Below are 16,899 nucleotides of genomic sequence, written 5' to 3'. Positions count from 1 at the left end.
ATATTCTGCAAATTCTCCATCTGGGTTGCACACGGATCCTGGCAGAAGAGAGCCTTTTCTTTTGGGCATTTACACAAGCTTCTCTCGGTCGACCATGGGCAGCGCGAATCTTAAAGCTGCCACGGCCTCATGTTCCTACTCGGATGTAGATTTTCTTCGGGCTCCGATGACATGCGGAATCCGAACTATTGAATTGGATTCTATTTTCCTAATTGGATCCGGATCGAAGCGATATGGACCGGATGTGAGTCCAGTAAAGGCCTACAGCAAATCCGGGGACGAAGTCGTCGTCGAGTCGATTATCGGAATATGAGTTGTGTCCTGACCGCATTCTCCTCTCGATCATTGAGGTTAAGTATGAGGGCACTTTGGGAACTCCCGTCCTAAGTATATGAAGATTACTATTTGTAATCCTTTTTTATTATTTATAATTTCGTGTTAAGAATTTTAAATATTTATAAATTATTTATATATAAATATATATCCTTTATTTATAATTTAATTCTAATAACAATTTTTCACTCTATACTTTTGATTTTCTTTCTTCTTATCATCTTCTTAATCGTATGGAAAAAAATGATGTAATAAGATGAATTAAAAATAAAAAAATAAAATTTAATATTTATTATAATATTTAATATTTTTAAAATTGTATAAATTTTATAATAGCTTAAGAGAGACTATATCTTTTAATTTAAAAAGATGTCATGCGGAGAGGTAAAGGCAATGGGGTGCGTATCGAGGGATGTGGGAAGAAAAAAATATAAAAAAAAGGATCGTAAGTAATAAAATATTATATTATTAATTTTTTAAGAGACTATAAATAGTAAAGACAATTCTAAATTAAAAGCTCCAAGTCCGTTCACATTTTAGCCCTCTCCTAATTTCTACCCTCTCACGCCCCGCTTTGGTGCTGAGATCGGAAAGCCAGAGAAGTGGAAGAGGTACTTCTTGCTCTCCCTTGACATCCTTCAGATCTTGGGTCGTTCTTCTCGACTCGAGGATGGTTTCTTCGCCTTGGGGCTCTGATCGTGGCTCTTTCCGGTTGTGTTCGGCGCTAGATTCTAGGTTTTGGAGGAGGAATTTAAGGTTCCTCTGTCGTACTTCTGTTTCTAGCGTTTCGTTCGTCGTTAGGGGGCCAGTTCTCGTTGGATTTAGCGTTTTAGGTGCAGGTTTTGAGTTTGTGATGTTCTCATCTGGGTTTTGGCTTGATGCTTGGCTTGGGTTTTAGGGAGTTGACAGATGGCAGGAAAGGGAGGAAAGGGTCTTCTCGCGGCGAAGACGACGGCAGGGAACAAGGACAAGGACAAGAAGAAGCCCGTATCGCGGTCGGCCCGAGCCGGGTTGCAGGTAATTTTTGTTGATCTGTCTTCAGTCCTTGGTCAGCTTCCTACAACGTTGCTTCTGATAGATGGTTTACATTTACATGGGACTGTGTAGGATTAGGGTTTATCTTGCTGTTGTTTCAAATGCGCTATCCTGTTATTAGAGTTGTGGTTTGGGATTATTGATAGATCCAATGCATCTAACGTGGTAGTAGTTTAACATGCTGTGGTTTCTGAAAGACTCATATTTGATATGTTGGTTCAGTCTGGAATACGAAGATGCCACTGTCGTTCATATAGGACCATTTATTTATTCGGTAAAAGAACGTTTCTTTCGGCTTTTTGCCCAAACAAATGCAAGCACAAAGGCTTAGGGAGGGCGCTTGAAGAGTTTCCACTGATTGTGCACAAAGGCTAAGGGCACTTCCTTTCACCTTTGTCAGTGTTTGTCTTTTGTTTCTTCTCGTGCCACCCCCTCAGCAATGGTGAGCAGTTACCAGCATTTCATAGAGAGAACAGATTACTGACCGGAGAAGATCCACTAATCATCAAGGTCTTTGGCCTTTTATAAGTTTCGTTTCTTGTTTTCCTTTTCTCTGGTTGCTCTTATGCAGATCGGTTTACATCAGTTTGTTGTAACATTCTTTAGTAGGATGAACTCTGATTTTTTTCATCTTTGATATTGGTTTCTTTCTTTAGGGAATTCTGTTATTAAAAAATCATGTTTTGGATCAATTTGTCAAAGTAAAAGTTTCCTTATCTGAAGGCTCAGAAATATTAGTTCTACATGCTAATTGTTTTGTGGTGGAGTCCTATAATTTGCTCTAGTCATGCAATTAATGGGTTGATCGAGTTCCATTTGTTGAGTTTGGAATTGTAACTGGGTTAAATTATTTTAATAATGGATGTTCATGTCACCCTTGAGTTAATTGGACTTACCCAGTTGATTAGATTATATATCTATGACTGTCGGATTTCATGGGTGTTTAGTGTTGGGTTTAGTAAAGATTCTAACATGATAGTAGGATGGGTCATGTCAGGATTGATATATATCTCTCTCTTTCTTTCTCACTCTCTTATTAAAATAAACTAGTATTAAAAAATAATAATTCAAATTACCTTGTTATGTCATTGCTATTTAACAATACTTGGAAGATATACTGTGTTTGCAACATCTAAATGCCTATGCTGCAAGAATAGATATGCATAATTAGTTCATGGGATGAACTCAATTAGTTGATGGATGAATATTGGTGCCCATATATTAGATGATCCGCATATGGATTTGTGGTGGTTCAGGTGGATGTAGTCTGTCTCATGAAGCTGTAGCTCTTAGGTGATTGCTTGTGGCAAAGAAAATGTTCTGGGATTATTCAATAGTTATTTTCTTGATGGAAAATGGTTTCTATAAGATTATTCTGCTTGTAGATGGGTTGAAATTACTGTTAAGATGGGTTAAGTGTTGACTGTTATGTTTTCAAATTGTTATGGATTTGTGCTAAATGGCATAGTTGATGTTATTCAACTGATGAAGCTGTTCTGATAGTTGGTCGTTTGGTGATTTCTGTTTGTTTTGTAATTTACATTGGTAAATAATACGTATTGAAAAAACAAATATGCAGTTTTCTTTAACATGTTCATGTATTGTTAATCAACATTTTGCATGGTTTTGTCACTTGTTTCAAATTGTTTACTTTTAACAGTGAGCAGCGGGATTCCAAAACATTGCCCCTGAGAAATGAGCATCATTGTTATTATTGCAATTTCATCCTGAATATATTGATGTAACTTCAAATTCTTCACAAATTTATTAAGCTCTTCAATGCCAAATTAAAATCATGTTAACCCATGTCAACTACTCACATTATGCATGGCCAAATCAAAAGCAGTCTGTCTTTTTTAAAGTGGAAAAATTAAATTGGATAACTTGCATAGTATGCTCACATTAAGGGTCATCCTATCTGCTGTCAGCATTATCATACCTGCATGCATCTAAAATTTTGTTAATGTTGCGCACTTGCCTTATGATAGTTCCCTGTCGGCCGAATTCATCGGCAATTGAAGTCAAGGATTCAAGCAAACGGACGTGTTGGTGCCACCGCAGCTGTGTACTCGGCAGCAATCCTGGAGTACTTAACAGCAGAAGTGTTGGAGCTTGCAGGGAATGCTAGCAAGGATCTTAAGGTGAAGCGAATAACTCCGCGCCACCTTCAGCTGGCTATCCGAGGGGATGAGGAGCTTGACACCCTAATTAAGGGCACTATCGCTGGTGGTGGAGTCATCCCCCACATTCACAAGTCGCTCATTAACAAGTCTTCCAAGGAGTGATCATACTATTCCCATTGGATGCATGTATGCTTTTCCAGATAAGTAACTTGTTCTGATTGTGAACATCTAGGTGGTTTGAGCAACATGATGTTTTGCTTTTGCAGGATTTAGCAACGATAGGGCTTTTGTTTAGCTTTGATATTTAGCATTTGGTCTAACATACAGTTAATTTTCATGTAGTTTCTACAGAGGTCTGGTTGTCCATCTTGATCTGAAACTAAAGCATGATAACACTAACATTGATACTTCGTTTTTCTGTTTCTGCTGGGTTGTATTTGCATACCCCTGTTTTACATGCTCTCTCTGGAGGATGTCGTGCTTCTATAACTGTTTTACCTGCTCTTATAGCTGTTTTGCATGCTGTTATCAGCTAGTAGAATGTTAATCCGAAGAAGTTTATTGGGTGACTAGTTATCGTAGACATAATATTGTTATGGTAAGCGTGGTCATTCACTTTGGGTTACAAACCAGAGCAAATCTCGATTCGGTTTTACTCATTGCAATCTTTTTGGATCCAAATGTTTTTACTTATTTTCATTCATTTAAATTAATCGTATGGGACTTTATTTATTGCTGTAAATGTCATGTGATAATTGATCGGTTAATTTTGTGGAGTCAGTCAAAATGATTAGTTGAAAATGTTTAAACACATTCTAATGTTTGTAAAATGCTTTTATGAGATTAAATTGGGATATTATAATAATACAGAATAATTTAGTTAATTTATTAATAAAATAAATTTGATTAATTTAGAGATATTTGTTTCATATATATTAAGTTGTCACATGATAACATCTACTCAAGAAAAAAGCAAATGTAAGAAAATATAAGAAAAATTGTAAGAAAATATAAGAAAATTTATCTTCATATTAAAGGTATCATATGTTTGATTTGATGTAATTATATTTTTTTGTTATTTCTGTATTTTCTTTCCATTCTTATACTTGCATTATGAAAAGGTATAAAAATATTATAATAAATTAATAAAAAAAAGAATAATAAATTGAGTGTTTTTTTACTTGTGCGAGATTATATATTTGTATTTTTGGTATGATTTCATCATCCATGTGCAAAATGTAAGAAGGTGCAGGATACAGAGGATGGTGCAAAGTATTCATTATAAGAGCTTAGTCCTATTTCTATTCCTCTCATCAAGAAAAAGATTTGTTTCTAATCACCCTACATCATAGTGGTACCAAAATTTTTGGTCTAACTCAAGATATTCTATTCGATCTATATATCAATTATATAAACTCGCGATGAGTTTTCACACATCTGAAACATATGATGTAGAAGTAGTTTAGTGGGTTTATTAATAAAATAAATTTGATTAGTTTAGAAATATTTTACATATTTAATAAGTTGTCATATAATAACATCTGCTCAATAAGAAAATAAATAAATATAAAAAAAATTGTTACTAAATGATTTGATGTCCTCATCAAGGTATAATATAATCGCATGATTGATAGTTTCACATTATGATATGTTCTATGATATTCGATATAGAACATTCCATGATGTTCTTTGTGTCGTTATGCATGTATAATTTTGTCATACTCAATTCGCTCATCATATTTAATATTAGATCGATCTCGATATCATTTATCATGATATTATATAATTGATCCCTTAATTTTATTGACTCTAAATCAGAGACAAAATGTTTAAGCTCATATAAATAATAATATCATATTTTATAAATCAATCTAAGTTATTAAACAAGGGCGTTAAAACAAAAATGGCAGTGGCAAGAAAATTAATCACATTGTCTCCACGGTATTAATTAGTATTTGAACAACGAGACAGTTTGTTTAAGCTTTTATTGATCTGTGTCCATCAAAGACGACTTCTAATGCCTCCGGATAGCTTGCCCTGCTTGCTAATCCAAAGTTTGAGGCTATATTATTAGATGATAGATACCACGCCATGCTTGCCGTGCACATCGTGCAGACATGACAGGATTATTTATCTGTCTTATCTTTATGCTTAACAATATCTTATTTCATTTAAGTGAAAAGACCATTCTAACTCAATAGTTAATGCCTTCTCTCCCGAAGGAGATTTGATCATTTACTAATATATAAATAGAAGATGTGATCTCACTGTTCCGCATCCAAAGAGCAACCAATATTGATATGGCACAGATAAGCACCATATTGTTACGGACAAACTTCGAAACAGGGTGTTTGATGTAATGCTTATGTATGTCCGTGTCTTTTGGCATGTTCATGCCTTGTATAACATGTAGAGGGGCGGCCGAAGGCAGAATAGTCCCATTTTAGTTGGGTTGGTGGCCTCTTTAGGCTTGTAAATAAAGGTTGTGTCATGTGGACACGCTCGAGAGCTTTTCGGTCTGTAATGGACCATTTTACCCTTTGTTGTGCCACTGTTCAGAGCTTGTAAAGTCTGTTTGTAATTTGCATTGTCTATGAAGTGTTTTTCGGACATGTTTGCTTGTGGATCCCGATTGAGGCGTTCTCTTTAACCCGTTCTCTCTTTTGTTGGTCCTAAGGGACAATGGGAGGCTTCGGGGAGGCTGACCTTTGCGGACGGACGCGCAAGGGTGCCGCACGACTTAGGCAAAACCAGCTAAGTCCGTGTCATATGGTATCAGAGCGAGACAAGCACTCATAGAAACACTTGACATGCAAACGTGGGGGACCTAGCGGGGCTGCGTTGAGGGCAGTCAGCACACGCGCGACCGTTTGAGGGAAAACGGGCATGGAGATGTAGGGAAAAGAGTCGCTCAGAGGAGCGGGCATCTGACATTGGCATTCAGAGGAATGGCCAACCCTTCGCGCAAGAGGCACCACGAGAACAGGCAAGTTTGGAAGAATGCGGAGCGCACAAAGGTTGGGATGGCTGAGTTTGAGCTACGGCTCAACGTTGACAACTTTACTTGATGGTGCTCAAGGCAAGCGAGGCGCTTGGCAAAGGACGAGACCATGCAAAGTGGAATGAGTTGCTCAGCGACCGAAAGAGTTGTGCAATGCTCACAGAGGTGAGGGGAATTGCTAACTCGAAGAATTCGGTACTCATGCATGGGCTTGTATGCAGACGATGGATTGTTCGTGGCCATCCCAAGGCAGTCGAGACTCGGCGCCATGGAGCATTGAAACTTTCTCTTCGGCATGCGAAGGATACGTCCGGAGGAGGCTGAAGTGTGCAACGAGTTCAGCATGTTGCTAGGCCTTGAGGGGTGTAGCGGTGGCTGTATTGACGTGGAGGCGCAATCTAGCAAGTGCGTTTGCAAGAGGCAGAACAATGCACAGTTTGTTCAACAGATCGGAGTAGTCCAAGGGGATGGTGGTCTCCGAAACGAAGAGAGATGTTGCTCCAACGGGATAGTTATCCAGGAGGGATAAGTCTCGGCTCTCTAGAGGGAGAATCATGTGAGACGGACTTCACATGTTGAGGAGGAGTACCTCACAAACAACAACTCCACGAAGCTCAATGGACCGAGCAAGCAGCGAGGAGTTGTCACATGATCTCGCTCAAGAGAATGCATGGGTGGATGCATTGCGAGATCAAGTGGGGGAGCGACCTGAAGCAACTTAAATGAAGGCACACTTAGAGTCGATATGGAGATCGGACTCAAGGGAGGGCTGACCCGTGGAATGGTGGGCATGAGGGCCACCATCGACTCAATGCAAAAACGAGGAGCGGAGCAACTTGGGTGTAACTTGGCGAAGTACCCAAGCCGCATGAAGGGAGCCAGCAGAGAAGTTGGAACATGGAGCAGAGGCACAGTGCTTTCCTTAGACAAAGGTCAAGGACATGAACTCTTGTAGAGGCAAGAGCAGGATCATGTTGTTCCATGGGTCCTTCATTCTGACGGAGTGGACTCATCTTGCATGGTGCCAAAGACGAAGGGAGCTTCTGGGCACATGCACCTTATCTCGGAGGAGCATTTGATGGAGGAACTAAGGCGACTCAATTTGTGGAGGCGAAGTTGGGTTCAGAAGGCCTTAGCACGGGGCAAGAGGATGCAGAGGCGGGTACTCTTGAAGAATATGCCACAGTGTTGCCATTCAAGTTGCCATGAAGGAAGCAGTGCGCAGCGGAGATTGTGCTGGTAGGGGCAGAGGCCCAGGATCCAGGCAATGGTGCACAAATTACAGCGAAGTCGGTGGACTTCGGGAGCTACTAGGCGACGGACTGTCCTAGAGCGGTGCTTCATCTAGGTGTGACCCAAGAGTGGGTGGATGAAGGTCGATTGCCAAAGGAGCGAACAAAATCGAAGGTGGAAAGACCCTGCGATGTATTGGCAGAGGCCACACATGGAGGGTTCACAATTCGAGTTTATTCCACAAGGATCAGAATGCAATGGAGATGTCACCAGGAGGCGACATGGTGCAGCGGATCGTGGTGGAACAGTTCGTGGCAATGCGATACACACGACTTAGTCCCGGGAGGGACGGGATCATATGGAGGTATGATCGGGAGCTACTGGAAGCTCCACTTCGGTGAACAACACGACGGCAAGAAGGGCTATGGATTCAAGGAGTGAAGGCCATGGTACCGCAGAGGCGGGTCTTCCGAGCGTGCATCGAATTTTGCATCGGATGAAAACCTTGGTCATCAGCATATGGGGGCTGTGTTCCACTAAGGGAAGAGTTCGAATGCAAGTACCAGTGAGTTCCATGGGAGGAACTTGATCATGCAGAGGTATGATCGAAGCAGCTGGAGAGTTGGACTGCTCTAGAGCTCATATTCGCTTAAGGGAGCCCGGCAAGTCAAAGGACAAGGCCGAGTAAGCGAACGTTGCTACCAAGGAAGCTAAGGAGAACAGAATTGGTGCAAACCCTACAACATGATGGCAGAGGCCATGCATGGGAGTTGCAGTCTGTCTTTCCATCGACCAAATAGTCTGCTTGGAGAAAACAGAGGTGTTGAAGCAGGGGGTCGAAAGGGGCGAGGAAGCGACGACGAGTCCAGAGGAACTTAGCTACCCAAAATCAAGCATCAGTTAGAATGGAGGTGGACTCAGAGGAGTGTCACAGAGACATATCTACTGATTGTGAAGAAAAGGGATTCAGAGGCGAGGCGATGGATAGTAGCGCCATGGGCATGGCAGCGCCATGGTACCGCAGAGGCGGGACTTCCGTGAAAGTCATTGATCCCTTGCTCTCACGGAGGGAGAGCGCTTGGTCGTGAAAGGGGCCGAGGAGGTGGAGCATGCAGAGGCAATCTCCAAGTACCGAGACAAGGCTGAAGGGCAGAGGCCGAGGAACTTCGTAAGACCGGTGTCAACAAGTTTCTCATCAAGATAGCCGTAAGTGAAGGACTTCGGGTCATGCAAGAGTGCACGACCAAGGAACGAAGCAAGCAGTATGCGGTGCTGTACCTTTGCTACTCAGTGGAGTAGGCGGCAGGGTTGATGGAGAAGACGGTACAATCCCAGAGGCGACCTCATCTATCAGAGAATTACTCCAAGTTGGGGTGAAAACTTCCTGCATTCCAGAAGTTCAATGGCATTGAGAAGGTGAATCACAGTAGCTAACTCAACGCAAGGAGTGCAAACACTTCAAGTACTTCAGAAGTGTGAGCAAAGAGCAGGCGAAGGCCAGTAACCAGCTCGATGCATGAAGTACAACCTCGAGGAGGCGGGCGAAGTCAAGTAACCTTTGCCTTCTCAACTCTTAAGAGAATGGGCGAAACCGAGTACCCCAATTCTCTTATCTATCCAGCAGAGGAGCTCTGCACAAGTTCAAAGACCCTTCGAAGATAACGGAAGACAATAGTTGTCAAATCCTCACCAACGGTGATCAGTGCTACTGAGAGTAGATTGTCCGCTTCATTTCCCAACGAAATGCCAATCGAAAGCGGAAGTGATGCGAACCTACTTGGATGTGATAACTAACTGAAAGAAGAGTCAATGAGCAGATTTTGTGGAGGAAGGACCCAAAACTTCAGAAGTTTGCGAGACGATGCTCGTTAAAGCTCCAACAAGCATCCACCCAGTTCGAGCAGCATGTGGAATTTATGAGAGACTGGCGCAGTAAGGATGGTCTTTTCCTACATCTGGGAGATCCGCAGGAATCAATGAGGATCCACACAACTCAGCCAACCCCACACCAGAGTCAGAGTCATTGGCGAGTTGAAGCAGCATGGCGGATCAAAGGTTCGACTACTCAGAAACAGCAGCGGAGAGCAGCTGGGAGCCAGGAGGCGCATTGCAGCTAGAGCAGAAGATTGAAGACTCAGCAAAGGTGAAGAGTTGCGGTGTTCACAAAGGCTTCGACGAGGACGTCGAAGGGATAAGTGGGGGAGAATGTCACGGACAAACTTCGAAACAGGGTGTTTGATGTAATGCTTATGTATGTCCGTGTCTTTTGGCATGTTCATGCCTTGTACAACATGTAGAGGGGCGGCCGAAGGCAGAATAGTCCCATTTTAGTTGGGTTGGTGGCCTCTTTAGGCTTGTAAATAAAGGTTGTGTCATGTGGACACGCTCGAGAGCTTTTCGGTCTGTAATGGACCATTTTACCCTTTGTTGTGCCACTGTTCAGAGCTTGTAAAGTCTGTTTGTAATTTGCATTGTCTATGAAGTGTTTTTCGGACATGTTTGCTTGTGGATCCCGATTGAGGCGTTCTCTTTAACCCGTTCTCTCTTTTGTTGGTCCTAAGGGACAATGGGAGGCTTCGGGGAGGCTGACTTTTGCGGACGGACGCGCAAGGGTGCCGCACGACTTAGGCAAAACCAGCTAAGTCCGTGTCAATATGGTAGCAGACGAGAATCATGACAGGGCCCACAAGGGACCTCTAGGCTAACATGATGTGACATCTCGGATCCAAATAAAGCGACCACATGACTCTTGCGTTATTTGACACCATACAAGTCGACATTGTTCCGAACGTTTCGGAAAGCTCGGAAGAACGCTGCACGACGTGGACCTGTATAGGTTAGTCAGCGCTCGTGCCCCGAGGATACAAACTATCATGCTCGGCGCCGTACAAGTCGATGCCAAACACCACGGACTTATTCCGGAAAGCTCGAAACGGCACTGCTGCTAGTCATAGGTGTCTTGCAAGCTAATCACGTGAGTGATGACACATATGATACGACATACACTCTATTTGCTTATTATTATTTTGAAATTTTATCACTTTATATTGCTTGATGCATAAGTATATTGTGATGTACATGGATTTGTGCAATGAGAATCAAATTATGATGAGATCACGATAATGAGATCAATTTACTTTTAAACGCAGACCCTAAATGATCCCGGTCATAGGTTACTCGAGAGGGACATCGAGATAACCAGATAAACTGGTGTGTTGTATACCCATACATATGATTGAGGCGACTGGTCTCATAGTTACTCGTGTGAGGACACTAGGGCTATAGTGCAGGTGCTCATTGGAGAATGAGTTCACTGATTGATCCGCTCACGGAATGCTGGATAGTTGATGATACCTCATTGTCAGACAGCGATTCCATCATCCCAATGGTATACCTGGTCTCTAGAGTTGAGACACCAAGGATGTCCAGTATGAGTACTCCACTCTTTAATACCAGACTTATAGGTTTGAAAGTTCTAAATCTAGCACAACTGATCACTGGGAGTGATAGCTAACCTTATGAGGGTTATTGAGTATCGATGAAGGATCATCCGCTCTCGGTATTATGAGAAGAATATCTCATGTGTTCTTACTCAAACAAATTTTTAGCTAAGGTCATTCAGATTGAGAGAGAAAGAGTTCTTCAAAAGAATCAGATTAGAGTGAGATTCGAGGAGAAACTGTATGGGCTTGATAGCACATGTTGGGAAATCTTTGGGCGACATCACATGCGCAATAGAAGAACATAAAATAAAAACCTCAAATTTCCCAATATGTGTTCGTCGTCATGCATAGATTGGTGCGCAAAACCTGCGATACAAAAAACCACGTGTGAGACAGTTGTGTTACCTAGGGACACTATATATCCCTAAATTCCTACAGATCTATAGGAGTGAATGAAGGAGGTCAAACGTCCTCCTCTCTAGTGGTGATCCACACAATAGGGCTGCAACGATGCTCCTTAAATCTCCAGGCCTGCTATTTGAGGAGGAGAAAAGGAAAGGAGAATAGAATGTGACAACTAAGAAGCCCAGCCTATGAGCCTTTAGTTCCCTCATATTTATAGAGGCCCCTAGTTAACCCTAATGAATCATGCCCTATTGGGTATTGAATCTCCATCCAATTACCTAAGCCTCTTAGATTAGTGGGTCTCTACTCAATAATCTCTTATTAGCTCTTATTGGATCTCATTCATGGGATCTAATAATTTAAGGGCTTATTGGATATCTAATAAGATAGGGGTTCTAGCGGATATCTCATATCCGAACCTCTACTCGTCACAACACCTACCATATGTGTGTAACCCTCTAGGCCCAATATCGAGCTATCCATGAGTCATACCTATCAGAACTCTTTTTGGCTCAGTGAATTATTATCTCCAAAATAATTCACTCGACTCCTCGATTGCGGGTGTACTAGGCCACTATACCGTAGTCCCTAATCCATATAATATCCCAAAAATGATATAGCAGGCATGGTGCTGTCAGGCTCATATGGTTTCTCCTCGAGTTTCACTCTAATCGGATTCTCCCGGAGAACTCTTTCTCTTTCAATCCGAATGACCTTGGCTAAGGATTTATTTGTGCAAGAACACATGAGATATTCCTCTCATGATACCAAGAGTGGATAATCCTCTATCAACACTCAATAGCTCTCGTAAGGTTGACTGCCACTCCCAATAACTGGTTGTACTAGATTTGGAACTTCCAAACATATAAGTCCGGTATCAAAGAGTGGAGTACTCATACAGGACGTCCTTGGTATCTCAAGTCCAAGGACCAAATATACTAATGGGACTACAGAATCATTGTTTGACAATAAGACATCATCAACCATCCAATATTCCGTGAGCGAATCAATTAGTGAACTCATTCTCTAATGAGCACTTACGTTGTATCCTTAGTGTCCCCACATGAGCAGCAATGAGACCAACTGCCTCCATTATATGGACGGGTATACAATAAATACACTAGTCTATCCGGTTATCTCGATATCCCTCTCGAGTAATCTATGACCAGTATTATTTAGAGTCTGTATTTAAAGGCAAATTGGTCTCATTATCATGATCTCATCGTGATCCGATTCTCATTGCAAAAATCCATGAACATCACAATATATATGTATATATGCAACAAGTAATATAAAGTGATAAAAATATCAAAATATAATAAGTAAAAAAATGCGTATCATGTCATACGTGCCATCACTAATGTGATTGGCTTGTAGGGCACCTATGACTAGGAATCTCCCACTTGACCTAAAGCCAATCACCTATGTGTTTGATCCCCATCAGGCCCTTGTGACGCTCAAAGACAATATGAGACAACGACTTTATTAGTGGATTTGTGATGTTATCTTCGAATGGAACTCTTTCCACTACTATATCTCCTTGGGCCACGATCTCTCTAATAAGCTAGAACTTCCTCAGAACACTTCTGATGAGACCCTGGTTCTCTCATTTGAGCAATCACCCCATAGTTGTCGTAATATAAGGAAATTGACTCCTTGCTACCCGACATGACTCCTAGATCTGTGATGAACTTCTTCATCCAGACTCCCTCTTTTGCTACCTCTATTGCAGCAATGTACTCCGCCTCTGTGGTCGAGTCAGTAGTAATATCTTGCTTGGAATTATTCCAACATACTGCTCCTCCATTCAGGGTGTACATATACCCCGAATTTAACTTACTATCATCGACATTAGAATAGAAACTCGAGTCTGTGTATCTTTCAACCTTGAGGCTACTATCTCTATATATCAATAAAAGATCCTTAGTCCTTCTCAAGTACTTAAGGATACACTTTACTGCTTTCCAATGCTCGAAGCCTGGATCTACCTGATACCTACTCGTGACACTCCGAGCATAGGCTATACGAGGCCTGGTATATCGCATGGCATATATGATAGACCCTTTTGCTGAGGCATAGGGTATCCTATCCATGTTCGCCCTTTCTTCAAGAGCCTTTGGGGACATACTCCTAGAAAGCGATATCCCATATCTCATCGGTATGAGACCTCTCTTGGAATTTTTCATGTCAAACCTTTTGACAATAGTGTCTATGTACCTATACTAGGATAAGCCAAGCATCCTCTTAGATTTATCTCTATAGATCCGAATCCCTAAGATATAGGATGCTTCCCCCAAGTCTTTTATGGAGAAGTGTCTAGATTGTTGAATCTCGAATTTTAATAATGAAGTCAATTATAATTTGTTTGATCTAATCTATATATTAAGAAAAGTGTGTAGGATTAACTATGATAGCAGTTAGACATAAAGCAGGTGTTGTGTCGGAGTCAAGATCGAGATCTCATTGGGAGTTCGATAGTTCGTCAGAAGTTCTATCGGAACCAATCGGGAAGTCAAGGAGCTTGCCAAAGAAGCTCATCGAAACTCGCCAAAAAGATCATCGTAAAGTCCAGGAGTTTGTTGGTGTTAGGAAATCTTAGGGGCGACATCACATGCGCAGCGGAAGAACAAGAAAACAAAATCCCCGATTCCCAAAAAGATGTTCGTCGTCGTGCGAAGATTGGTGCGCAAAATCCGCGAAACTCAAAACTGCGTATAGAGTAGATTGTGTTACCTAGGGAGATCGTATATCCCTATTTCCTTACAGATCCTTAGGAGAGGGTGAAGGAGGTCAAGCATCCTTCTCTCTAACGGTGATCCACATAGCAGGGTTGCGACGACGCTCCTCAAAACTCCAGGCCTGCTCTGAGGTGGAGAGGGAGAGGAGAATAAGAAAGGTAAGCAAAGACTCTCTAGCCTATGAGACTCTGAATCCCTCCTATTTATAGAGGTCCCCTGTCAAACCCTAATGGGTCATCCCCTAGTGGGTATTGGATCTGCATCCAATAAGACAAGGGCTCCGTCGAATATCTCATATTCGAACCTCTACTCATCGCAATGCCTACCATATGTGTGTGACCCTCTAGGCCCAATATCGGGCTGGCCGTGAGTCATACCTGTCAAAACTCCTTCTAACTCAGTGAATTATTATCTCTGTAATAATTCACTCGACTCATCGACTACGGACGTACTAGGCCACTACGCCGTAGTCCCCAAATGATACAGGGGAATCCAATCCATTGGACCTGTTTGTCCTCAGTTACCGTGTACCTATAGTCCCTCATCCATCTAATATCTCAGAGACCGTATATCGAGCATGGTGTTGTCAGACCCATACGGTTTCTACTCGAGTCTCGCTCTAATTGGATTCTCCCGGAGAACTCTTTCTCTCTCAACCTGAATGACCCTGGCCAGGGATTTGTCTGAGCGAGAACACATGAGATATTCCTCTCATGACGCCGAGAGTGGATGATCCTCTATCGAGACTCAATAGCCCTCGTAAGGTCGACTACCACTCCCAATGACCAGATGTACTATATCTGGGACAGCCAAACCTATAAGTCTGGTATTAAAGAGTGGAGCACTCATACAGGACATCCTTGGTGTCTCAAGTCTAAGGACCAGATATACCACTAGGACTACGGAATCGCTGTCTAACAATAAGGCATCATCAACCATCCAGCATTCCGTAAGCGGATCAATCAGTGAACTCATTCTCCAATGAGCACCTGTACTGTATCCCTAGTGTCCCTACATGAGCAGCTATGAGACCAGCTGCATCCATCATATGGACGGTTATATAGCACACCAGTCTGTCCGGTTATCACGATGTCTCTCTTGAGTAACCTATGACTGGGATTATTTAGGATATGTGTTTAAAGGTGAATCGATCTCATTTTCGTTATCTCATCACGATCTGATTCCCATTGCACAAATCCAAGGACATCACAATATATATATGCACATATGCAATAGTTATAAAGTGATATACGTCAAAATATAATAAATAAAAAGATTCTGTATCCAGTCACACGTGCCATCACTCACGTGATTGGTTTGCTGGGCACCTATGACTAGCAATCTCCCACTTGACCTAAAGCCAATCACCTATGTGTCTGATCCCCATCAGACCCTTGTGACGCTCAAAGACAAAATGAGACAACGACTTTGTTAGTGGATCTGCAATGTTATCTTCGGATGGAACTCTTTCCACTGCTACATCTCCTCGGGTTACGATCTCTCTGATAAGGTGGAACCTCCTCAGAACATGCTTAGATTTCTGATGAGACCTAGGTTCCTTTGCTTGAGCAATCGTCCCGTTGTTGTCGCAATATAGGGAGATCGGCTCCTCACTACCCGGCACGACTCCCAAATCTGTAATGAACTTCTTTAACCAGACTCCCTCCTTTGCTACATCTGATGCAGCAATATATTCCGCCTCTGTGGTCGAGTCAGCAGTAGTATCTTGCTTGGAACTCTTTCAGCACACTGCTCCTCCATTCAAGGTGTACACATACCCTGAATTCGACTTGCTATCATCGACATCAGACTGAAAACTTAAGTCTGTGTAGCCTTCAACCTTAAGGCTATTACCTCCATAGTAAAAGATCCTTAGTCCTTCTTAAGTACTTAAGGATACACTTTACTGCTTTCCAGTGCTCCAAGCCTGGATCCGCCTAATACCTGCTCGTGACACTCAGAGCATGCGCTATATCAGGCCTAGTACATAGCATGACATACATGATAGACCCTATTGCTGAGGCATAAGGTATCATATTCATGTTCGCCCTTTCTTCTGGAGTCTTTGGGGACATACTCGTAGAAAGCGATATCCCATGTCTTATCGGTATGAGACCTCTCTTGGAATTTTTCATGCCAAACCTTTTGACAATGGTTTCTATGTACCTGGACTGGGACAAGCCAAGCATTCTCTTGGATCTATCTCTATAGATTCTAATCTCCAAGATATAGGATGCTTCCCCTAAGTCCTTCATGGAGAAGTGTCTAGATAACCAAGCCTTTACTATGGATAACATTCCTACGTCATTCCCAATGATGAGGATGTCATCCACATATAATACCAAAAAGGTGATAGCGCTCCCACTTACCTTCCTGTACACACAAGGCTCATCTTCGTTCTTAACGAAGTCATAAGATCTGATTGCCTCATCAAATCTTATGTTCCAACTTCGGGAAGCTTGCTTTAGTCCATAAATGGATCTAAGCAACCTACACACCTTATCTGGGCAGTTCTTGGACACGAATCCCTCAGGTTGCATCATATACACCTCCTCCTCGAGGTTCCCATTGAGGAATGCGGTTTTCAC

The 16,899-nt window shown here is 42.2% G+C and overlaps 1 protein-coding gene across 2 annotated transcripts; it reads left to right on the top strand.

The window, feature by feature from the left end:
• Window positions 1-847: 847 nt before the first annotated feature.
• LOC103978356 (probable histone H2A variant 3) lies at window positions 848-3,901 on the top strand. Of its 2 annotated transcripts, none has more exons than XM_009394122.3 (3): window positions 848-944; window positions 1,232-1,350; window positions 3,357-3,901. In XM_009394122.3, the coding sequence occupies exons 2-3, from the start codon at window positions 1,243-1,245 to the stop codon at window positions 3,651-3,653; spliced, it is 405 nt and encodes a 134-aa protein (XP_009392397.1). In that variant the 5' UTR covers window positions 848-944; window positions 1,232-1,242; the 3' UTR covers window positions 3,654-3,901. The 2 variants fall into 2 exon arrangements, with proteins under 2 accessions (XP_009392397.1, XP_009392398.1); XM_009394123.3 differs by lacking the exon at window positions 848-944 and adding an exon at window positions 975-1,089.
• Window positions 3,902-16,899: the final 12,998 nt, after the last annotated feature.

This window comes from Musa acuminata, chromosome BXJ1-3, assembly GCF_036884655.1.
Source record: "Musa acuminata AAA Group cultivar baxijiao chromosome BXJ1-3, Cavendish_Baxijiao_AAA, whole genome shotgun sequence".
NCBI classification, from domain to species: domain Eukaryota; kingdom Viridiplantae; phylum Streptophyta; class Magnoliopsida; order Zingiberales; family Musaceae; genus Musa; species Musa acuminata.
The sequence above is the reverse complement of the archived record's forward strand: the minus strand, read 5'-3'. Positions and strand labels throughout refer to the sequence as shown.

Coding starts and splice junctions, on each gene's coding strand:
- LOC103978356 (XM_009394122.3), top strand. CDS start 1,243: ATGGCAGGAAAGGGAGGAAAGGGTCTTCTCGCGGCGAAGACGACGGCA. Junction 1,351..3,356: donor CGGCCCGAGCCGGGTTGCAG/GTAATTTTTGTT, acceptor GCCTTATGATAG/TTCCCTGTCGGCCGAATTCA.